A 24,761-nucleotide genomic window follows, 5' to 3' on the forward strand; every position below is an offset into this window, starting at 1 on the left:
GAAGTCTTGGATTTGCCAGAAGCACTTTATGTTCATCTATTTCTACTGCTGTACCAGCAGTAAGACATAATAAAGATTATTTTCCACAAACATACAGTAAAAAAAATGAGAAGCAGTGACAATCCTTTACCGATGTTTTATGTGGTTTCTCATTAGGAGATTTTTTTTTTAGTTTTTACTTTATTGTGGCACTAAGTCAAAACTACAGAAATTCTCCTTCCCCCTCTCCAATCCACCTCAACGTGCTGAGCATCTGTTACCACCACTGCATTTGAAATACAGTAGCTTTATTACTAAGTGGCTTTAGTCACCAAGAAGAAAGGAATCTTTTCTTACACTGATGAGGATGCTACTTACAAAACAAGTGCTTATAACTGAAATAAGATGAAAACTCTTTTATCTGCCTTCTTCCTGTCTTTCATTGTAATTACAGGTTCATCTAGTCAAGATTGGACTTCCTTCTGGATTTTTAAAAACAAGATGAGGTACTGAAGAGTATGCAGTACTATTTTTGTCTTGACTACTATACTATCACAGTGGATGGAAGAAACATTTAAGGCTTATTAATATCCAAATGACATGTCACAGATGGTGAGAAAAACAGTCCATTACTTCCATAAATATCCACTATCTTAGTTGCTCTTCTTGAAAATACTTAGCAAAAATGTGCTTTCTATGAAGTCTGTATAAAGCTGAAATTGAAATGAGTAATTAGCACCTATGTTTGTGTGAATTGTGACTATTTCTGACTTACACAGGTGACAAAATCAGTCTCCTTATTTGTTAAAACCTCGACTACTTCAGCATACTCCTCTGCTCAAGGTGTTCATTCAGTTTCATGGAGGCTATGGACAAACCCTTCCCATGCTGAAAGCTGACATAAAAAGAAGTGAAGAAAATGCAAGAAAGCCAGCACTGGGACAGCCTTCCACCAAGAAAAGTAGCAGCAAAAGTGCAGAATTTTTTCACAGATGTTAGTGGAAAAATTAGCTCCCAATATAGTTTCCCAGTGAGGCACCTCAGTAGTGAGACAACAGCAGCAGCAAAAAGAAACTGAGCATTAAGATAAAACTTAAGAAAAATTTTACTTCACAGACGATCTGCGAAGTCATAAACCAGACAACCTGGCTTATTTTCACCATACTTATTGTTGTTTTCAAAACACATTTTGAAAAACAAAGAAGTTCTACAGGAACTTTACTGATACTACTTCTGGAACAGCTCACTGCTTGGAGGCCGTGGGAAAAAGTAGCCATCAAATGTTCCATAGAAAGGGAAAGCGACGGTCTTCCCAACAGAAGTTTCCTCATGAAAGATGCTGGCACCACAACTGTTACATAACATTTTCTTGTTTTTTTAAGTTATTCCCATGCCTGAGTTTAGCACCCTAGTGCTCAGAACCCACCTAACGAGAAGGTGTGCCTTTTTAGAAGAACACCAGCGCATCACCACAAAGCCCAGAAACTGTCACACAAACTGGCTGAACAACAGGCCAGCCACATTCCACAACATTACCACTCCAATTTCTGTTCAATAGTGTGTTTTAATTAAACTATGCCTATTCCTATTTTTTCCTGAATCTCTCTGCAGTAACGTTTGAAAGAAATCTCATTTGGAAGTTTTCTTCAAGGTACGTTAGAACTAGCAGCAATATCCATGATCCAGATTCTGAAGAACCTTCTATTTCCTAAGATTACAGTTTTATATACAGAAAATAATGAAGGATTATATACATAGGATTGAACTGCACTCCAGCCTAACAAAATCCTCCATTTATACAAATGCATGCAGGGGCTTAATGTCCTGCTCTACACAGACAGCCATATTCCAGCAATGCTTCCATACACAAAAACATCATTATTGGACTAAGAGAGATAAGGTAGTAGGAAGAAAAACCTGGTAGACAAAGTAAAAGATAAAAAGTGACTTTTCTTTCCTTCATGTTCACTTAATGATTGCTTTCTGCAGGAGACAGAAGGAGGAGAGCTGTTAATTATATCAAAATACACCTCCAGGATAGAGTGAGAGGGGGATGCCATGGCAACTGGCAAATGCAACAGTGAACAAAATGGTCACCCTTTGGTAGGAGTGAGACCAGGAAAGAGCTTGTCCTTTCGTCCCCCCTATCCCCACCTCCTCCCTCCCCCTCCCTGTCATCTTTGCTGCATTAATAAAGCATACAGACAACTCAGGAAAAACAACTTTTTCTGTAAGCAGTTGCTGACGTCTTGATGTGCAGGAAGAAAGGATGAAAATTAGCAGCATGTGGGTGGAACAAAAAAGGGGGGGGAACCACATGAGATAGAACTAGAGATTATTATTTTCTAATTATTTAATATTTTACTTATTTCTTCCCATCCCCAGCAAAGTGCCTTTACAGAAGGCTTTTAGCTGTTTCTTGAAGAGAACAGCTTGGTGGTTTGTTGTTTTGTGGATTTTTTTTTTGAAGTGAGAATTCAAGAAGAAAATGCTCTAGACATTCAAGGCAGTTCCAACAAGTCACTCTCAAGTTTTCTCCGTGAAGAAAAAAGCCTAAAAGACCATGTCACTGCAGTGTTTACTGCATTCCACAGCAGAAGGGGAAAAATCCACTGAAGTGCCCTCTAGCTTCACTCACAGAAGACAATTTTTCCTGTTCCAAATAAAATGGCCATATTCACTGTAAGGTCCAACATAGAGATTGTCATATCACTAGACTGATGCTCCAGAGTCAATCTGAGCACTTTGCTTGTGAGGTTGTGTGCGGTTCCAGCTGCAGACCCCATACAGCAAGCCATCACCTATAATCCCCTAAAATTCTTCAGTACAAGGCTGTGATTACCCATCATCAGCACTGGGAAGACTGAAACACTGGTGAAAGAAGAAAACAAGACCTCAGTTACCTGTTTTGGAGCTAGAGTAGGGCAGTAACAGCAGTGTTAAAACAGTGCCTTTCCTCAACAAATACTGCTTTTATAGCAGCAAAACTTTATAAAAATCAGGGATCACGCTGGCAGCCCGCCAGGAGCCTGAAAGGCACGGCTCATTTGCATAACCTGATTGTGCCTTTGTGTTTATAATAAACTTTACTTGTTTTGATTCTAGTGGCAGCTTCTTCATAAAGCATCATGTTTAATTAGACCTGACACTGAAAGCTGCTGAAGAGTTTTGACTGCAGGTTTAGAAAGGGAAACGAGGAGAGCTCTCAGGAGTTTAGCACCAGGCAGTGGGAGAAGGCGGTCACGGATGTGTTACTGTGGTGGAGGCCAGTGAAGCCAAGGGTGAAAGGGAGGGTTTGATCAGTCAGAACAGTGCAGGGAGAGCTCGAGGTTTGGCAGCTGGAGCAGGAAAAAGTGGTTGAAAATTTCTTTTCTCTCCCTCACTCTTCAGGGATGGAGTTGGTCCCAGAGCAAGGATTTTTTGGCTAAGGCAGCAGTGAGTCTTAAATAACCCAGCAATGTTGAAATAGTCCCTTCTCATGACATTTAGATGATATACTATACTGCGAGGAGCCAATAGAAACTTCAGCTGCTACAATGCTACCCATTACTAGGACTTTCTACATACGGTCCCACATTCTCAAAGGTCACAACACAGGACTAGAGACTTAGTGGCATTTTGGAACTTTGCCTTTGAACACTCTTGTATTTTTAGAGATGTTAAATCCAGCCCTGGGTGCAATGTTGATGTCTGCAATGTTTTAAGCTATTTGTTTTGTATAAATTCAGTTCTCAGGATTGGTGATACACAGCATACCCTAACACACAACCACGAAATTCTACCTGTCCTCTTTAGGCTACCTGTCATGACAGTTTCAACACTGGTGACAGCTGTAATTTAGTATTAAGGCATTCAATATTAAGTCCACAGTAATAAAAATATCTTTTCAAATTGCAAGTCAAGAAAAAAAGAAGACAGATGTGTTCTTAGACCGAAGCATCTCCACATGCATTAATAGAATATTCTGTGCACTATGAATCTTCATCCTAGCTTGTGCTGAAATAACTTTCCCATGCCAACACGCCCTTAACAGTATCACAGACATCATCATCATTTATAAAACGAAGAATTTAGTATGACCAATTTTAGGCAGTCAGTGGAAAGGCTTATTAGAAATTCTCTAATTATCTAGAAGCCTCACAACTGCTTCCTGCCAGCACGTCCCCTCCTTGGTCCTTAGGACCACACATTTAAGCACAATGCTATGTCAAGGTCAAACTAGTCTGCCTCTTAATCTTTCATTCTTCCCCAACAAGGCTTCCTTGGTATTCCATTTCCAGGGACCATTAATTTCATATGAAAATCATAGCTGGCAAGACTAAAAATATATCTTATAACTCAGAGCAATAGCTGACTGCTTTCAGGATCTCTGCAAACCTTTTTGATAACGTACTAAGACGGAGAAAATCAAAGAAAAGAACAAGCATCCTTCGAAGTGCTGCCTGACCACAAAGTAAATTGATCTCTAGTGTAACTTTAGTAACTTAACTACTAATGACACAGTGACCACTGCGGGATAGCAATTTCAGCCCATTTGATACGTGTATATCAAAAACCTTGCTCACACTTAAGAACTTAAACAGAAAAGGACAAAAAGAGGAATGACTTTCAGCCACACCCATTCTCCACTCTGGTGTGCCGCACGGCCATCCAAATGCCTGTGCCAGCACAGAGGAACATACACCATGGCATAGGAAGGAGCAGCCACCAATGAAGCAGGCTTACTTCTTCTAGCAGCAGTTTTCACTTTAAAGTGCTGATTTAACTATGCTATGTTCTTATGCTATGACCCACTATCATGTCTTCTAGAGGATGTTACTTTAAACAACAACAAAAAAAATTCAGAAACTTCAACACCATCACAACTCGTAAGTTCAACCAGAACTACTTACTTTCTTCCCTCAGTTACAAAAAGCCTGTGAGATGAGATGGGCTACTGCTCTCCTACCCTTTCCAGCTGCAGGACTACTCACTTCGTAACTTTAAATACTAGCATAAATAATTAAATGTTTTTAGAGTCACAGCCCCACTCCTGACAGGTCATTACCAGTGGTCAAGACACCCTTCTTTGGAAGCTGCCACAGTCTGAACTAAATTCAAGCAGTCTCTGGAACTTTAGTCTCTTATTTTTAAAAACAGTGCAATAGGCTAAAGGGTCAATAAGCAATACTAGAAAATGTCAATATTTGAGAAGATATTTTGTTAAATCCTCAGCATACATTAGTTTAGTCATATGATCAACTCAGCGACTTCAACAAGAGCAGTTAAATATGCAACAAGCAACAAAACTAAATTCTCTGAAGGGCTGATGATTATATTGTTGTAACAGACAAAACAGTATTCATTTTCAAAGTGTTTGCTGAGCAATCTTCTGTAACACTGAAAACTGATCAGACAATATTGCTCTTGCCCTCTTAACTCTGAGGATACGATAAGAAAGAAAAACAACAGCATTAATATCAGTGTTTAAGAATGTTGCATCACCACTTTTTCGATTTTGAACCAAAGTGTGCCAAAGTTGACAAATACATAACTTTTTTCTAATTAGTAGTAGTATTTTGGAATACTGAAAGAAATCTCCCAGCAACTTACACTGAATACATTTTTATAATAATTACTGGAATCCTGTCCATTTATGCTACTCTGTTCCCACACGCCATAAAGGATTTTCCTTTTTATTTAAAACAAAAAACCTGTGCACATTTTAGTTCTCCCCCCCATTTCACTTTCACATTAGATAGTGTTACAAGCTCAGATTTTACTTCACCATTATGGTTTAACAGTAAACTCTTACTACAGTAACACTGAACCTAGCCTAACACAAACACAGCATAAATTATTGATAAAGTTAAAATCGCCTCCCCCCCAATACGATAATATACATGGATTAGTTTATGTTGGTTTTACTAGCAGCTTTTTCAAACTCACAATTCGCTCTTTGGCTGCCTCTCGCATGACTGTTTCAGATCTTCAGCTGCTTCTGCGTTAGACATTAAAAACTCAAAGCCCCATTAGCAGGATTTGGTAAAGCAAAATTGTGTATGCTATAGAAAAACATCAATTACTCCTGAAAGTAGGAGTTAGATCCAATTAAGTTTGAGAAGATGTTTGATTGATAAGACGATGCTCAACTGATTCTGTTTAACAGGTAAGGTTCCTCACCACACTAGAGCTCTAATGCTATAGCATTTTATCCAAGTCTGTACTGAGACTACATAGGTCCACCCTTCTGTTGAAGGTATTACAGTCTAAGCACAAGCATACTGTTCAGCAGCCTGTAAAGATGTTAAGCAACACCTGAACTATGAACAGCAGCCACATATATAAAGGACCCCTTGCTGAAACACAATCTTCTGTCCCTGGCACGACCACGGTGCCGCCACCCGATGCAAGATCTCATAATAAAATATCTACATTAATTTCTTCGTTGATGTCTCTTATTTCAATAGAGGATACTTCAATTTCAACAGTTCTACAGGAGCACAGGAACTTATCGTGGCAAGGTTTTGTACCACCGTCTTTTTCTGCCTTCTTCAAAGCTGGGAGCCAACCTTTCTCAGCCACTTCCCGTGTATTTAGCTGGACTTTGTAGAAGATGATGCTAGAGTCTCATTGGCTCAGTGCACGTTAACATTGCATCAGTCATCAGGACTACAGAGAATTTCTGAAATCAAGCGAAAGGGTCACAGTATTGCCAAGCTATTAAAAAGATTAGATCTCATCACCAGAGTATAACATCCCACTTTGTCAAATTCCATTTACTGATTGCTGTATTGTGTCCTGCTTATGCCTGATGAGGCATATAAAAAGATTTCAACAGAGTTGTTAAATATTTAGGTTAAAAACTCTGACTGGTCTGGAAGAAAGTTGAAAAGTCGTAATTCAAATAACTTCTAATTTTAGTAGCAAGTTAAAACTTTCATAAAGAAACCACATGCTGACTAGAACTGTAAAATACAACAACCAGCAGAGAAACACATATATCAAGGTGGGGTTTGTGTTCACTACTTTTTTTTTTTGACTACCAATTTCTTGGGGTAAGTCACTGAAGAACCACAGGCCCGATAAACCTACTCGAACTATCTAACAACAAAGCACTTCTCCCGGCTGCAGCAGCTCTATAGGTGACATAATTTGTTTACAGAAGGCAAATACTTGCCAATTTTAAACAAAACAGGGTTCAGTCTGTTGAAAACAGACAGATGTCTGCAAGAGTGGCTATTCCTGTGTCTCCATACCAATTCATAGTGTTATACTAGCAGCAGGGCAGCATCACATGGCTTAAAAGATCCTGCTAGAAAGAGACGAAAATGAGACTGCAGTACGTGATAATCTCATTAGCTGGGACCGCTTCCTAAAAGGGAATGCTACAAGCTTCAAAGTGCATCATGTTAAGAGTTATGTTTTATTTCAAGTGATTTAACAGGAAATCTCATCACTTCCAGTGCAGTTAAATACTAGCTCACCTATTGTACCTACTTTTCAAGATTAGTCTGTGTCCAGGTTTTTCACCATTCTAATGTTTTGCCACATGCCTGAGTAACTGTTGACTTTGCTGGAAGAGCTGGCATAGCAATCGCATACCCAGAATCTTCAAGAAAGCCCAGCAGGGAACTTGGCTGATACATGCGAGTTTGTTGAGTAGTTTTTGAAAAGGTGAATACATCCAAAAAGCAAACAGTAACATTACTTTTTAAAGAAGCTTATTAGCAAATTCTTTTCATTTGGAATTCATAAATCACAGTGTGTTGACTCCTATTTTTTCCCCAAGACAAACTAAGAAAGTCTTAACATTCTGCACCAAAAATTCTTTATTAAAAAAATTTAAATCTGTTAAATACCAGACTACGAGCAAAGAAACACTTCTACTAGAATACCTCTCTTGACATTTCTGTTCATTTCTATCAATGGAAAAATGTTACTGACTTCTTGAGGGGCACAAATTGGAGAAAGTTACTTCCATGAAAATCTAATACAGAAAAACTAACTTTACTCTTACATCCTCTCCTGTTACTCTGCTAGGACATGCACTGTACAAATGCATATTTTAACTAGATAATTTTTATCTCAGTATTAACTACTGGAAACCTTTATGGATACTCAAGACTCAGACTTTCTACACAGCACATGCAATAACACAGGTTGGCATGCCTTCTGACAACTAAAACTAACACCACTTCAGGAAGAAATTTAGTGTGAAGGTAATCTCATCTAGAACAAACACTGTGTAATAGAGTCTGCCCTGAGGGTTTGTACCTCCTCTACCCTCCTGGACAAGGCAATAATCACCAATAAAACAATATTAATCAAAATGAGATGAGGAGAACAAGTACACATAGATTCAAGAGAATAGTGCATGAAAACACAAGGTTCAAGCTCCATCGGAAGGCATGTATCTTAAATGGAAACAAAAAAATATCTGGAACCTTTCACAAAAGACACAGAAATATCTGCTTTTCCTGAAGTTGCAGAGTAGACAACACTAAACCTTGTTACAGGAGTTGACCTACAGCCTCAATTTTCTTCAGCTCCACTAGGCAGAAAAACCTAAGAGGAAGACCTCTTAACTCTATATAACACAGAAGGTTCACCTTGTAAGTTCTTCTACCTATTAACCAGCACCTCTAACACAGTTGTGCTTTAGTTCCGAGAAGCATTTTCACATACGTTAACATGCTGAAGGGAGGACCAGGCAATGTGCATTACTTGATGTTAGGTTGAAAAGATCTAAAGAACAGAGGCAGTGTTCTGGTGATAGATAACGAATTTGCTTCAGAAACTAAAAGAATTATCTGAAGGATTAAGAACTGTATTTAAAAAAACAGGTGAGACAGGTATGCAAATCCCTTTCACATTAAGACAGTATTTAACTTGCTAACATCAGAGATGTACCTCCTCAAAAGCTTATGTTTTTGCAAAGCAGAGATGGCTGTATTTTACAGAAGAAAAAGCCTCATCCAAATTTGGAGGATGAAGAGAAGTTCTTAAAGACTTACTGTCCTTCCATTTTTATGAAGATTAGTGCCTAGGCAAAGGGAAAGAATCAAGTGGTGGAGAAGCAGGCAATTCTCCCCCTCCCTGCAACCATAATGCTTTTTTTCTGGTAACCAGCAAGTTCGAATGCAGTGTGTGGATATCTCTAGACTTGTCATAGCATCTGCTTCTCCTTGTACACCTTTACTCGGTAAAATACATGACAGGAAGATTAAGTTACAGGAGATGATGGTGAGATGAAGTAATAGGAAAAGAGATACTTGAGAGACAGAAGAGACAAAATGCAGAAACTCAGAATAAATTTCTGCAGCTCATAAAAGTTTGTTCAAGACATTTCTGAAAGAGCTCGACTTTAAATCAGTACTGAACATGATTCAACATATTCATATAGTTATCTACCTTTCTTGTACAAAAAACCTTAGAGGTGCTTCCTGTTGTACACACTTAAGCATGATACAGACCACCACTTGTGAAACGCTCAGAGACAACAGGTTTCTAAGTTGCACTCCAACAGATTTTTTCAAATATTTTTAGACAAATACTATTTTAATTACTTTTTGAGAGCTAGCAATCTATAACACAGACTACGTTTTCATAGCATGAAAAAGTGCACAAAGCCCCGAGCAGTATTAAAACATAGACTATTAAATAGGAACATAGATTTTTCTTCAAAATGTATTTTATCTTCTAGTCAAAATCTGCTGGGTAACTGCTTCATTGTGTGCTGGTGGCAAAAATTACGGAAAGTACAAAACTAGAAAATACTTTGGGACTTTCAACTGGTGGTTTGCTGGCAAAATGAATGACCATTAAACATGTCATTCGTCCAGGTTTCTTCTTGGCTTTGATTTCACATTAAGGACTGATAAATAACCAACCCTTTAAAGCTCTATAATTGTTTCCTGGATAAAGCCAGAAACCACAAGCTAAAACCAAACTGAGTAATATAACAGAGTTGAAATCAGATTCTCAACCATGCAACTTGAGAGAGAAGATATTTGGTACCTCTGGAGCAGAATGCAATGTTAGCAAGGGAAGAGCTGATGAGGTTGTTAGCCCTTAGGGATCAGAGAGAAGTAATTACCATCCATGAAACGCTGAGGAATGATGTGGACATTAAGGAAATTGTAGCGTGCCATAAATATTTCAAGATTGTTTGGGGTTTCCCCAAAAGCTTTTGGGCACGCAAACTGTCCTTCAAGCCTGACATAAATAGTAGCAATGACCCTAACAAAAAGGATGAGCTCCCTACACTAATCTGGCCCCACTTATCTTAGATTACAACAATACAGGGAAAGTAGATATTTCTAATTGCTGCAAAGTAGGTATTTCTAATTGCTGCAAACAGTCAGCAACAGACTTGACTGTACAGACTAAGTAATAAAAGCATGTTACAAGCAGCCAGGGACTTCACAGAGCTTACCTGTTTCTGTGCTGATGCTCCCATATGCACCTGACAAAACTTGACTGCTTGTTCAAGTGCTGCTTCTTCATCCACCTGAACAGAGAATCACAACTAATTAAGTTGTAATTACTTAGCTCATCTACAAATCTAATTAAATTCAGATGAAATGGGGATGTAGAGCACGGGAGTAAGGGGGAGAAGCAGCACTTCTACAACAGAACAGTGATCTTAAGTTATTCAGGAGTATATATTCAAAAGATACACAAATCTCTCAATTCAAACTAACATTTAGCATGAACAACCCCCACATAATTGGTATTATAGCTCTTAACTCATTTCAGAAAGTTAGTTCAAAACATGGAGGGTCCTACTTCCCGCCTGCCCACCGCCCCCAAACAGTGGTCTTGTCAAGAGAGTGGTTCTTTGGGAGATACCTATCTCACCAACTTTTGAACAGATATAGGGCCAATTTTATCCTGCTTGGTTTGGCAATTACTGTTATTCTATAATCATGTCTGAGGTCAAGTAGAGAGATTACAATTAATGATAAAACACTTTACCTGTTTAATCAGCATGTAAGTTTCAGACATGATCTTCTCAATTTTACCCAGGTCATAGGCCATAACTTTCTGACCTTGCTGCCATACCCGATAAGCATCGAGCAGAAGTGTTTTCCCAGACTCCACATCCTCAAGTAATTTCCTCTTCCTGCTTGATCTCTGGACTGGTTCTTCTGTAGGTACTGCTTGAACTATTCCTTTAGCTGCCTGCTGCTGATGTTTTGAGCTGATACTTAGCTCTTCCAAAGAAAGTTCTGGAGTCCGGCTCTCTGGAGCTCTCTCCTTTGAGTTCCTGCCAGACTGAAGACGGTCTGGCTCACTGCGTTTACATGAAGAATCAATTTTTTCAGGGTCATTGGAATATCCATCAAGATCCATAGGCTCAACTGAACCAGGCCTAGGGAGCTCTTTAATTTCTTTGTCATTCTTGTCGTCTTGTTCCAGTATGTCCATAGCATTGGGACTTTGTCCCCGTGTCACTTCCTTTACTCCATTTTCGGTACTATGTACTGCTCCATCCGATAAAACCGACTTTTTGGGAAGGACATCTTTCCCCTCTTCAGCACTAGTTTTATTAGAGACGTCTGTTGTCATCCTTCCTGAAGCAAGGTTAGAAGACTTGGAACTCTGATCTTCCGAAACCTTCATAAAAGAAGTCATTCTTCTCTGTTATTATTGAAATCAGAAAGCGTTTGAGTACAGCTATGACTACCATGAATATTGACAATGAGTACCTTTACATTACTGCCTCTGCTGAAGAAAATGCATTTATTCCATGTTCATTCTTGTTTGTTCCTGAATATTAATTAATTAATCCAAGCCACAAGTCTTACAATTGAAGTATTTTAATCAGTGAAAACACCACAGAAAAACCAACAGCACAGGCTGAACCAAGGCTGCAATGTTTTTTTCCCCCCCACTATTTCAGTCTATACTATGGGATACAACTAAATGAAATCCAAGGTTTTAATTGCACAAAATTTTCTTCTAATCTGTTGAAATCAAAGCTGAACCCATTTCTTTTGGCAGCTGCAGATCAACCTCAAATTTAAGAATCTTCCCTTTGGTTGTCGTTACATAATTTTCTTCTTGTTAGTAGATCAAGAAGTATGCTAAACTCTGCTATAGTATTTTAATGCTTGTACCTTTACTTTGGTGATGCTCCAAAGGTAGAAAACCTCAACACAGCATCTCTTCTTTCAAAAACTGCTAACGACACAATTCTTCCATCCAGATTTATGAACAAACTGTTTTATACACAGAGTTCCAGTGTTCTTAAGGATGTTTTCATTTAATTTGTTAAACCTATACTCTGTTAACTTGGAAAACCCTTAGGAACAAGTTCTTTCTTGAATGCATTTACCAAATAAACTTCCACTTTCCAGTTATCTTAACCTGGAAACTGGTTAGTCTCTATATGACTTTTAAAAATTAAATCTAAATTACAATTAAATGTAGTAACAGGCGTGGTGCTGTCAAGGACTAGCAGTTAAAAAAGGCTAGGCATGTAATATCTAGTTGTCTGGTTTTGTTTTGCAAGAGGAGTCTTAGTCCCTTTTAAAAGGCAAGACCCCACCTGAAAATGTAGCTGTTCTTAATACTCCATGTAACTACCATCATTTGAAATTTAAGGGACAGTCAAACCAAACTTACTGCAATCCGTTCTCAACAACTGTATTTGTTACCGGATTTCAAAAACAAAAAACAACAATGCTGGAAGAAACTTTTCTATGTAGTCGCATAAAACCAAAAGATATTAGAAATAAGTGATAATAATGTAGCCCTTCAGCCTCAGGAGATCTAAGGAATGAGTAAACTGAACCTAGAAAAATTTAATTACTAAATCAACGACCATTAAATGCACTGCTGCCTTACCTGCGTCAGATCGTTTAGAGTGTCCTCCAACACTTTCACTGTAAGCACAAAGGCTTGTTGGGCCAGAACTTGGCGATCTGCATCACGCAAGTACTTCCTGTGCCACAGTAAGATAACAGAGATTAAGCTAACTGCCAAAAGCTTATAGGACTTTAAAAGCAAGAACCGGGACATTAAAAAAAAAAAAAACAACAAACCAACCAACAACAAAAACCCCCAACACAACAATTTTAAAACAAGTTAGAAGAAAGCAAACAAAACATACACAGTTGCATATTGAAGTACAACACTTTAGCTATGTTTCCCTCCACTTCTCTCCTCCCCACAATCAAAGATGACGTGCATGAAGCAAAACATAGCACTATCTACAAACAGAGGGAAGGGGAGAAATGAAAAAAAACCAAACACAAAACCCAAACCCAGAGCAAAACAGACAACCAGAATTAACAGTTTTCTTATATCAAGCCTTCTGTGCCCCTCAAATACCAGCTTTTTATTCAAACCTTTGCTTGAAGGAGAGTATTAGTCACATAAAGCTATCTTGAACTGTCAGGCGATTTTCATGTTCTGGATAAACAGTGCATGTGAGATTAAGGACATCAGCAAATCCCTTCTTGTTGGTCATATCAGTTGCCTTTGAATCTAATTTTTTTAGAGCTAAAATACTGGTGCGCTAATATCTCTTTTCTTATTTAGTATTATTAAAAAAATAGTATTGTATGTGTAAAACTTATTCACTCTACACCTTCATTTAATTGACTAGAGCATTGTAACTCCAGTGTATTCTGACACAATGCTTTAGTCCACTTTCAAGGAAAACATTTCCAGCCATCAAACCCACCTAACTGAGTTTGATGGAAAACTGAATTTCTATTCCAGAATTGGCTGGTTTTAATGAGAAGGCTAAAAATCAAGTAAATAATTTTGAAGGGTACTATTTCAGTCAAAAAGCCAACATTTTTAATACACGTATTTTCCCTCTACAGTATGACATTAAATTGGTAATTTTATGGTTTGCTTTTCAGACAAAAGATAGAAAAACCTGACTCCTCATTAGTTCAGTAATAACTAAAGTTCAGCTAAAAATAACCTGGTTTTAAAAATAGGGTTGTTACAGGCATATAGCAGACACACCCAGAATATCCACATTTATAAGTTCCTGTAACGACTGCAGTTCACCATGGCTGGCACTGGCTGATCCAACATGTCAAATTACTTGTTTGTTAAATTCAGTCTAGACTTATAAATAACATAATATTTTTAGTACAACTGTGGGATTGCTTCGGACAGAATTTAAACCTTCTATGGTCCAGTACTTCTGATATGCTAAAAGTCAAAGTATTTTTGGCTTCAAGTTTGCTGAACATGTGGTGATATATTCCCAGACATACTATGATCTACGCAAATTCACATGCACTCACACTCAAAATCACATGAAGAAACCTTTAATGCCTCCAACTTAATGGCCATCAATCATTCAGTTCAATTTCTTAAGCATTTGCCAGAGACTAATCTCAACATTTCCCACTCAGCAAACTACTAGAATTTTACTTCAATTGCTTCAATGTTTTCCTTAGATGTTCATTTTGGTCTTCCCATTGATATGAATCTGTATATAGCTCACATTAAATGGCTTCTTTTTTCTCAAATAAGGTTAATGCAATTAAAATTAGATCACCCCTGAATAGGATAAGCTTTTTAAATAGCATCAGCTGCCAATAGGCACATAACCATTGTTCAGTCCATCAAGGATTACAGAAAGGCAGGATGCCTGGGCCATGACCTCCCTCACTGGGCATAGCTCTTATGCAAGAGGTCAGCGGAGCGGTGCAGAAGTCACGATGCTCTGTTCCACCAGTGAATCCCTCCACGTGACAGAAAACCTCTGCAAGTCCTAAGGCAGCTACATGGCTGCTCTGAGTTTCAAGAGAAAGGCAGAGAAATTCTAGACTATTATGGAATCGTAATCATGAGAAAAAATAACCACCATTCTACTATATTCCCAAGTAAATCTGTCTAAAGACTTTTTTCCTAAACTAAGAATGTCTTTAAATAAAATAGTTACACAGTGAACAAAATATATTCAAAGCTTTACAAAGTAACGGATTAAAATAAATATATCATACTTTCCCTGATCAGGGGTCCTCTGTAGCATAGATGAGACTTTCAACAAGGTGTTGTAATCCTTCAGTTGTGACAGCACATTTAGCAGTAAGACAATAGAGCGGTTCATATGAGATGCAAAACTGCCCGGGCGGTCGATCTCATCCACGGGGATGCGCCAGATTCCCTGCAGAGAAAGGGAAAGAGGAAACCTCTAAAGAGGGATCCAACTGAAAAGGACAGAAATCTTGAAATATGGGTCAGATTCCACAGCATACTGAATTTCACTGAGGGTCAGGTGAGTAATGGACAGACAAATGCTGTGGTCCTTCAGATAGGGAGATCTGGATTTAAAGTCAACTGATTCCTGCCAGTAGCAAAAGAGGGAGGCTTGCAGAAGCCACAGCATACCTTCTAAATATGCTTCTGAACTATTGCCAGAAAAAAGCAAGCAAAACCTAAATTATATTGTGCATTTTTCTTAAATGTCTGTGAAAGCGCCTTCCTAAGCCAAAGCTCAACTACCATAAAAACCAAGGAGTAACTTAAAATAAGTTTTCCAGGCCTGAAAGCTGCTACTCTTGCACAGCCACAGCAAGTTTCTGTCTTCAAATAATCTACTACTAAATGTCTTAGGAACTTGGTTACTCCCGTGTTATCAATGTTCACTATGGCACTAACCAGTCTGATAGGAAGAATCAGATTCCTCAACAGTATCCATTTTCCAGTGGCAGATTCAAATACTTGTGCATACATCCTGAGCCTTCTAATTAAATTTCTGGGACAAGGGAATCTTTGGGGAGCAAGGCTGGAGACTGACAGAAAATATAATTTAATTATTGTTGGTCAGCTCAGATTTTGTGATGTCTAATAAGTCTAAGGAGATTTTTTTTCAGGTGTTTAACACGGATGCTGTCAACACACTAGTCAACCACATTTGAAAAAAATGCAATGCAAATACTACTATGCTTGCATGTTAGTATGTAACTCACATTATGACCATTCACAAAAACTGCTGTTACATCAGCGCAAACCCTTCTCTTGTTTCAGAACTGAATAAAGCACTTTTCCTGTAGCAGCTCTTTAAGATTAAAATAATCTGGTCACGTATACCATTCTGTGACAATGCAGGAAAGAACAGTCTCATTGATAGGAGCACCTCACTGAAAACAAATTTTGCTTTCCAAACCTGTTCACAGAGCAGGATACACAAACATTTACTCTTTTACCCTTGTTTGAAGGTCTTGCTTTGATATTTTTATCTTTACTTTCAGTGTGAGCAAAATTCTTCAGAACTTAATGCAATGCAAGGTGGAAGCAAAAAAAATTATTACCGCAATCATAAATGACATTTGACTACAAAAGCAGCAGATACATAACCGGCCTGTCTACAACAGACCCTCCCCCTGCATGCCTTCAGAGAATCTGCAGTTCTACTCCATAGGATGTATAGGAACTTGGGAAAAAACAACACACAAATATCAGTGGTTTTAAACAGGAAACAATGACTTCAACCAGATATAATGCACAGACTGTTCTGCCAAATCTTCTTATTCTTGCTTTTCCTCATGCTCTCTACTCTTACTCCCTAGTGATTACAGAGAAAGCCATTTTTCCTCTTCACTCCCTAAAGCTTTCTTTCAAACTTCTTTTTTTTTTGCAGCTTCCCTTTTCCAGAAAGTACCTAAAGCCGTACCATGACTGACCCCTGAGGCACAACCGTCACTTCCTCCGAGCCCCAACTACCAACTTCCACAAGTACCTTCTGCGGCTTGGTGGCAAAGATCTTATCTTCTCACGCAGTTCTGTAGCTCTCAACCATGTACAGATCTTGTAGGTAGCAGTTCCGTAAAATGGCACATACTTTGTTTAAATAGAGAAGCTTTTTCTTCCCCCAAACTATACAATGACTCTCCTTTCAGGCTACAGATGAAACACACACATTCTGCAGTTGATATTTTTTGCTTCTCTGCATGTATGTAAACTGGGTTTCTGCCAAATCCTAAAACAACTGAATGCCTCATCATGGCACCACATTGCAACAATCTCCTTAGCCAATTTAACTATACAAAACAATTTATAGTCAACTTAAATGCATACTGTAGGAATGGAAGACAGCCAATATGTAGGTTCCTGGTCTTTTTCATCATTATCTCATCCTTCATTTGAATTAGGCAGATCACTTGGAGGGAGCTTTCGGATACCGTATCCAGGATCAGTTGAAAATAATTTTGCAGCTCCTTCTCACATGTCGCATGTATACATTTTAATGCTACCCCAGAAATTACAATAATGCAGTAAAACCATATGGAATGACAGAATATGCTAACTGCAGCTAGAAAGCCATGAAAAGTTGCGTACTTTGGGGAATGCTGCTCTTCTGTCTTTCTACAACAGGGCACGTTGGAAGAACTTACATTAAAACTCACATTAGAGGTGTTTAAGTTTACTTTATCCTTGCAAAAGGAAGGTCTGATTTTAAAATAAGTCACTAACTTTTCATGTGTTGACTTGCAGTTTCACAAATGCAAAACAGCAATAAATAAGATTACTGTCCTATGTTACATACCTGCCTGTTTCACATGCAGCCTCAAGCCAAAAACAGAAAGAAACCTGCCATCAGGAGTCAGAACAATCTTCATTCCACTCACTGTGATTTTATTAAGCAATATGCAAAACATTGATGTTAAAGTGAGTTTATCAGAATGTATTTCATGAGTGATGTTGAATTCTTTTTAAGACTGCAATTTGAGCTACAGACTGAAGAAAGAAGCAAGTCTCATTCAAACGTCTCCCAAAGAGAAGTTTAGCTAAGCCCATCAAGCATGAATTTTTCCTGCCTAAGTATCAACAACCTTTGGGAAGAATATTTCTGAATTCAGATCAAATACTGCAACTTTAAAGAAAAAAAAATAGCCAAGCATTCAGCTTTTTAAACAAACTTAAGAAATATACAAATGCAAAGCTTGTAATGAAATAGCTGGGGAGGAGACTGGAAAACGTTTGATTAAACAGTTTGATTAAAATTAAATTTTTCATATCATCATTTGAAAATTCAGATTTGTTAGCAAACTACTTCCCTTAAAAGTACACACATAGAGGGGTGCAGATCCTTGTGATGAACATTTGCAGTTCCTTGAAAGGTTTTGTTACTGATCACCACCACCCAGGCCACTTGACAAAATGTCTCCGGCTTTGGCCACCAAAAACATGTTACATCCAACGCACCGCTTCTGTTTGCTGGCCACCGTTCCCGCAGCTGAAAGGTTCTCCTCCCTTCTGCAACAGCCAGCGAAGCTGTTTACACGAAACCAGAGGAAGGAGTGAGACGCTTCCAACAACTCCAAAATGCCTCTCAAGATCCAAAACATCAAGCTGCTCTCCATGCCTTCCTGGCTAAACAAACACTGTGTAAGAGCTGGGGGCGGGGGAATCAAGCCTGAATAGGCACTGCTAGAAAAAAATAAATCTGGGAGTACGAGAAAATTCTGTGGATAACTTAATACTGAATTTTACATTAAATATGAAACTGAATAAAGAATTCAGTATACCATATTCCTGGTGACACTTTTAAACCTTTTTTCAGCTTGAAACTTGCTGCACAACCTCCCCTTGCAGAAGAACTGAAGACTCGGGGAGGAGGGTGAGGAGAAGAGGACCATGCTGCACAGGGTTCTGTAAGCACGAGCTACAGCAATAGTGGTTTCTTTCTAGTTCAGTCACTGAAAATAGAAAGGAAGGAAGTGCTTATTATTCCTCCATGCTGCTTACTCCAGAACTTTATAGGAGGGATTCCCTGGGGTTTAGGAATGCTTCTCTGAAGAGGAAAGGCTGACAGTTCTCAACAAATCCCAAACTTCTCTGGGGATGGCTGCTGCTGACACTGCACAGCTTCAGAGTAAGCCATTTTCTAAGCAGAGATCAAACCTTACTCTCCCAATGCTCCATAATTTCTCTTCTTAATGAAATGGAGAAATGCTAGTCATACTTCACGTGATCCAGTTCACATAGAACAAGCAAACACATAAAACAACTACTGATACAAATAAAGACCTTCAATTACTTATGACTCAATTCCCTCTTTTTATTCTTTTCTTTTTTTTCCAAGGGTCCCAGAAGTGCAAGCTGCACCACATACAACAAACTCAATTCCACTGCTGCCTTCAAGTGACCAAAGCAAAACCAAACACTTCAACCGGTATTTGTCAATCTCAGTAATGTCCTATAAAAAAAAGAGCCTTTACTAAAACCATATTTAATTTAAGTATTATTTAAAGATTGTTATAAAATATGACAAAACTAACAAACCAACTCATAAAGCGGTGCAGGGAAGCCACCAATTAATAATGCAAGAACCTACACAATATTTTAAAATCAGAAGTTGAACTAAGCACAATTGTGTAATCCCTGGAAAGCTCACATTTTCCTAAACATTTTAATTTGTCTATGTTTTAATACAGGGTTAAGCACAACATACTGAAGTACTACTGGCTTTACTCATGTCCTCTCTTCGCAGTTATCTAGGTCAACGTAAGATCTTGCACTGAGGGCCTGAAAAGGAAAGGAATATGGTTCAAGCTGAATGGTTTCAAGACACAGGATTCGAAACCTCACTCTTTTCAGCTAAGAAAGTACAGCGCCGACCCTTGAATATCCCTGTTCCTTTCTGAAAGCTTTGCTCTATTTGGTGTTCAGCTCGGTAAGCGTGTGTTTGCTTGACTCACAACTTCCTGCTAGTTCTGAGCGTAACCATTAAAACTGCTGCCCCCTCCCCCACTTAGCAAATTACTAAACTGCCTTTTCTCATCCAATTTTAACATGCTCCCATATCTCTTATTATTTTACTCTGTCACCTGATTTCGGCTTTTCTTCTTTTCTACACATAATTCTATTATTTTTCTTCCTCAATTCTTCATTTCATCCACCGTGCTATGCACTATGTAGTGGAACAGTTCCACCTCTGTGAACAGGAATGCAAGTGGATACAAAATTACTAAGAAATGAAAGCAACTATATATAGAATGTTAAAAGTTATAAGCTGCAGGGACTTGTCCCATCAAGAAAAAAAAAGCAGCTCCTGCTTTCTGTGAATGACTTAAACTATTTCAGAAAACTCTTACAAACTTCTTCCGAGTATTTAAGCAGCACTCCTCTGCTCTTAGTCTTGTTCACTTTGTACAGTAACAGAATATCAAAAATAGCATGATAATAAATAAATTACATTTCATCAGCTTGGAAAAGGAAACAGAAATAAGGCAAAACTGCAGCAACTTCCTTTCAATAAGTCAGAACCAAGCAGGACTACAATTCCTGGTCTACAAGGTAAATATTGTCTATTTTTTTTCTTTCTTTCTTTTATAAATACACACACACTTGGAAGTGAATGAACAGCATGTATGCTTTCTGGAAGAACTGTGGGATTCTGCAGCATTATTTTAGCCAGGAGAGCAGCATGAAAAATATTGACAAATGAAAATGCTCCACGTGCTCCAATTATCATATGCTGATAAAGAAACATGATGGACAATTTTCACCTCTTATTTCTCTCCTCAAAATACAATGTATTTTCAGAGTCTTAAATTTAAGATATTTCAATTTCTAGAACAATCATTTTACAGTTGACGTGACAGTAAATTGGCTTTAACCCTATGAGAAGAACGCCCAAGCCATACCCACTTGGAGAGACTATTATGTGTGAGCATGAGTCAGGGACATACACACACGAGGCAGGGAAAGGGAGTCATTTCCTCGCTGCATATGCAATTATATAAAACCAGAAATGCCTTGTTAAGATGATGAGTTACAAGTTCAGGTGAAATTAGTGAAACAGAAACTGAGGTCTACAGATAGCCTTTGCAAAACACTGGGTTTGGCCGTTTGCCAGGCAGAATCTAGAGGTTTGTGTTCACTCACTCAGGAGGCTTGAGGAGTTTTTACTCAGATGGTTCCCATGTACCATGTGATTTCACAACGATGTCAACAGAAAGTCACATTGTCTCTTTTTAAAAGGAAATGGCTAACTAGACTACAAAAGAAAGGAAATAAAGAATCCATTCTACTCCATGGCTACAATGGAAAGAGACAGAAGAAAGCAAGAAGGAGCGACAGGGTGTTCTGTTAAAACCCGTTTTGAAGGTGCAATCCTGTTCAAGCAATGACAAAGCTGCGCTCCCTCCAGAGCTCTGCAACGGTGTGCCTCAGGCAGATGTCACCCACTTGAAAATCCAGGGAACACAGGAGGTGTGTGCATAAGGCATCATACCCTGGATGAAGAACTGCTCCCTGCACTACTTTTCCAGGTTAATGCCAACAGCGCCGGTGCAGTATCCTTCCCCAGAGTACTCTAAGAAACAATCCTTTGATCCCCTCTTGTTCAGCCCCTCATTTCTCTACTCTGCAAATGTGGGGTGCTAAAGCAAAGGCGGATTTGAAGATACAGCTGTTGAACACTGATTTTTTTTTTTTTTTTCTTTTTTCTGTTGCCAACACGAGAAAATGTTCCCTTTTGGATAGCTGGACAACTCCTCAAGCTGGACGGTCAGTTATTGATAAAAAGACTTTTGGAAAAATTACTTAAGTACATTTATTGTCTTTCCTCCAGAAGTTGCTCCCTTTTACCAGCTGTATTTTAGGAAAGGCAAAAAAAAGGGATTGGTTAGGAAAGGAATTAAATTATCAGCACAAGTCTCATTCACTGTGTCTTGCAGCCAATCCAGGATTTAAAAAGGAAAGAGGTTTGCCAAAGGGATGCAGAAGAGAAGTCATCCAGAGATTTAGTCAGGTACTTCTATCTACTCAAAAGAAAATACCAAGAAAGGTGTCTGCTCACCCATGTTGGAATTTCTGATTACGCCTTTTTTACTTCAGTATCTTTTTTTGGGCTACGTTTTGGTTTATGTCCTGTCCCTGTCTGAAAGAGCCTGGAATTCTTTCTTTTGGAGGATGTAAAGCACAGAAATTCAAGGAATACAGAATGCTTCTGGATATTCTAATAAGCAAATAACTTGATGCAGAAACCTAATGAAAGAATATGAAACCCTTGATAGGAAACCTCTTTACCAGGATTTTGCATTTTTTAGGCATTCTCAGGGGCCAGATGCAGGAAGATTTCTTTACCACCAAAATAAATGGTTAGCCGGGCACATCTAGAGAGTGACAGGGGTTCTGGTTTTGCCTAACAGACAGCCCCTCGTTGTTTTAAGAGGATTTTTCTGCTTAGATCTTTTCTGCGTATCTGCTACAACCAGACTGCCTGGCATCAGATGGAAATGGTACTCAAAGATAATGAAACAAGCTTGGGACAGTCCATCCATCTGCCTGGAAGCGGGCAGGCTACTGCATTAGCCCCCTGCAGACATTAGCACACTCATTTTTCGACAACATGTGGGATTCATTTAATCTACGATATAGACACACACATTTAATGATATCACCTAGAAACCTTTTACAGAGAGAAAAAGGCATTTAGGGGGTGTGGCTGAGCTATTATAGCTTCCACCTTAGGATGAGACGTGCTACACACCAGAAACGACTATCGCCCCTGAATGCAAAGGATGATGAGTAAGTCATAAAAGATGACAAATGTTAGGGGAGATAAATGCCAACTGGCAAGTCTGCAGGCGGTTCTGGTCTCTATCAGCTGCGTGCCAAGGTCGAGCCCCACTACTCATCCTTATTCCTAAAGGAGGTGCTGCAGAACCAGAAAGAGAACTGGGGCTAAGACAAAGCTGGGAGAAGCTGTCAGTTCCCAGAGATGGTTAAGTTTCAGGATCATGAGATTTTTTTACCTAGACCCCTTCACTTCTGTCGCTAGAGTGACTGTCCCCATCTTCCCAGAGGTTACAAAGTAAACAGCTAGTAGCGTACATGCACTTTAACTGGTATTAGATTCTATTTGGCAGCGTGAGGGTTACCTCAGCCTGATTTTAAGAAAATCAAAAATTGCTTCAGAATACAGAACTATCAGCTATATCATCTTTGCCTACATCTGGTAACACCCACAAATAGTGAACCTGGCACAGTATATTACTAATGTTATTCTGACAACACTCCTGCCTTAAATGAATACAAGAGTAGTACAGCGTAACAAAGCCTAGGTATGAAGAAGAGAGATTAGAAATACCTAGCAATCTAATACAGGGACAGAAAAAGTTTGAAGATAAGTCTCAAATGTCTCGCTCTCCAAAAGGTAGCCTTTCCACTCCTCTGGGAATAACAACAGGGCAACGCTTAAATGGAAAAGTAAGGTAAACATAAGACAGAGTTTCAAAAGGATGTGCAGAATTATACAATCTGTGGAATGTCCAAATGGGCCAACGGCAAGGCAGCTGCTACAAGCAAAAGAAGACAGATTTTTCACAAGAACATCAACTAATTTTCAAGTTGGGTTGATGAGTGCAGCAAAGGAAAAATGCTAAATCTTACCTACCTGCCTTACAGGTACCTTGTCTATCTCCAAACAGCTTACACTGATTCACCTCCATTATCTAGTGCAGTATACACGATACTGGACAGAAAAGGAGGACAAGAACTCTGTATCATTAAGAGGTATGCTCATCATTGAGATCTGGCACATTCTTAATGTAGAATTATGAGTTGTTCAGAGGTTCTTCATGATGAAACACTGCACTAAGAGTCTCCTCCTAGTACAGGATGCCACCTTTTACTATTTCAGTAGGCTTGAAGGATTTCACAGGATTTGAAGAAACACATTTTCACCTACTTAAATATCCAAGTTCTAGATGTATCTTACTGATTACCCAATACATAAAACGTAAGTGATTATCCTTTCAACAGCAAGACAGTCTCCGCATACAAGACTCAACTGATTCTGAGTATTTTAAACCGGGCTATCAGAGTGCTAAAAAGTTCTTTTACCAAAATATTCAAATTTTTATGCCAACAAAAACTGCTCTTCAATCCTACAACCCTCACTTTTAAGCAAACAAAACACTTAACTGCCCACTCCCACCCCCAGCTGACATCCAGCATCCCTGCACTGACAGCACTCTTTCAGCTTTCAGACTCTCTTCTGCATAATGACACACACGCTAAAATACCAAAATGAGAAACTATAAAATCCCATTGTTTGCAAAACATTTCAGCATAGTCATACAATGCTTAGAAAAAGTAACATAATTCACCTGTACGTTTTACAAATATATCACCAAGTTAGACTCAAAGTCTCAGAAAATCCCAAAAGCTAGGGGTCTCAGGTTAGAACAGTAGTGCAGAGGAAAACACTATCATTTCAGAAAACAACACTGATCAAGCACTGAATGTTCCTTCTCATCAGCACCAAATCACTAGAATACATGGCATTAGGAGGTCCTGCTGAAAGAGATCTTTGAGTCTGAAGGAACATAAATCAAAAGGCCCAGAGAACACTTGCTACTAGTTTCTACCAGTTTTTGAAAAGAGAAAACCCTCTAAAGCAGTTATCACATGGCAGCTCATAAAATACAATCAAGTGATAATCTTTAAAACTACTGGAGAAGAGCCTTCAGCTTAATTTCATCTTGACATAAAATTTCATCTTCATATAAAATTACCTAGAAACGTTCTCCTTACAATACCTTTTGGCTAAGATGCATCCTTCAGACACATGAGTTTCTCTTATCTCAGAGCATTATGAGTGATCATGCAGCTACGTCATCTAACTTTGCGGGACCACGTAAGGACTTTTCAAAAGAGTACTTTTTTTCCTCAGTGACCTGTTGGGCATAGCTTCTCTTGACTGACCTGGTAAGTATGAAAAAGCAGGTAGGTTTAAGATGATGCAACACAAAACAGAACAGATCTGTGTACTGTACATACTGCAGCTTGGTCAAGAAAGAGCCATGTCA

At 38.7% G+C, this 24,761-nt stretch overlaps 1 protein-coding gene across 1 annotated transcript in view; it reads right to left on the minus strand.

The window, feature by feature from the left end:
- CABIN1 (calcineurin binding protein 1) overlaps nucleotides 1–24,761 on the minus strand; it is a 119,271-nt gene that overhangs the window by 19,343 nt on the left and 75,167 nt on the right. Inside the window, exons 30-33 of the mRNA XM_059827911.1 lie at nucleotides 14,940–15,103; nucleotides 12,814–12,910; nucleotides 10,939–11,580; nucleotides 10,397–10,471 (exon numbers count right to left, since the gene is read on the minus strand). Of these exons, the coding sequence (XP_059683894.1) occupies nucleotides 10,397–10,471; nucleotides 10,939–11,580; nucleotides 12,814–12,910; nucleotides 14,940–15,103 (978 nt within the window). The remainder of the gene's footprint in view (nucleotides 1–10,396; nucleotides 10,472–10,938; nucleotides 11,581–12,813; nucleotides 12,911–14,939; nucleotides 15,104–24,761) is intronic.

Source organism: Gavia stellata, chromosome 21 (genome assembly GCF_030936135.1).
Source record: "Gavia stellata isolate bGavSte3 chromosome 21, bGavSte3.hap2, whole genome shotgun sequence".
Taxonomy (NCBI): domain Eukaryota; kingdom Metazoa; phylum Chordata; class Aves; order Gaviiformes; family Gaviidae; genus Gavia; species Gavia stellata.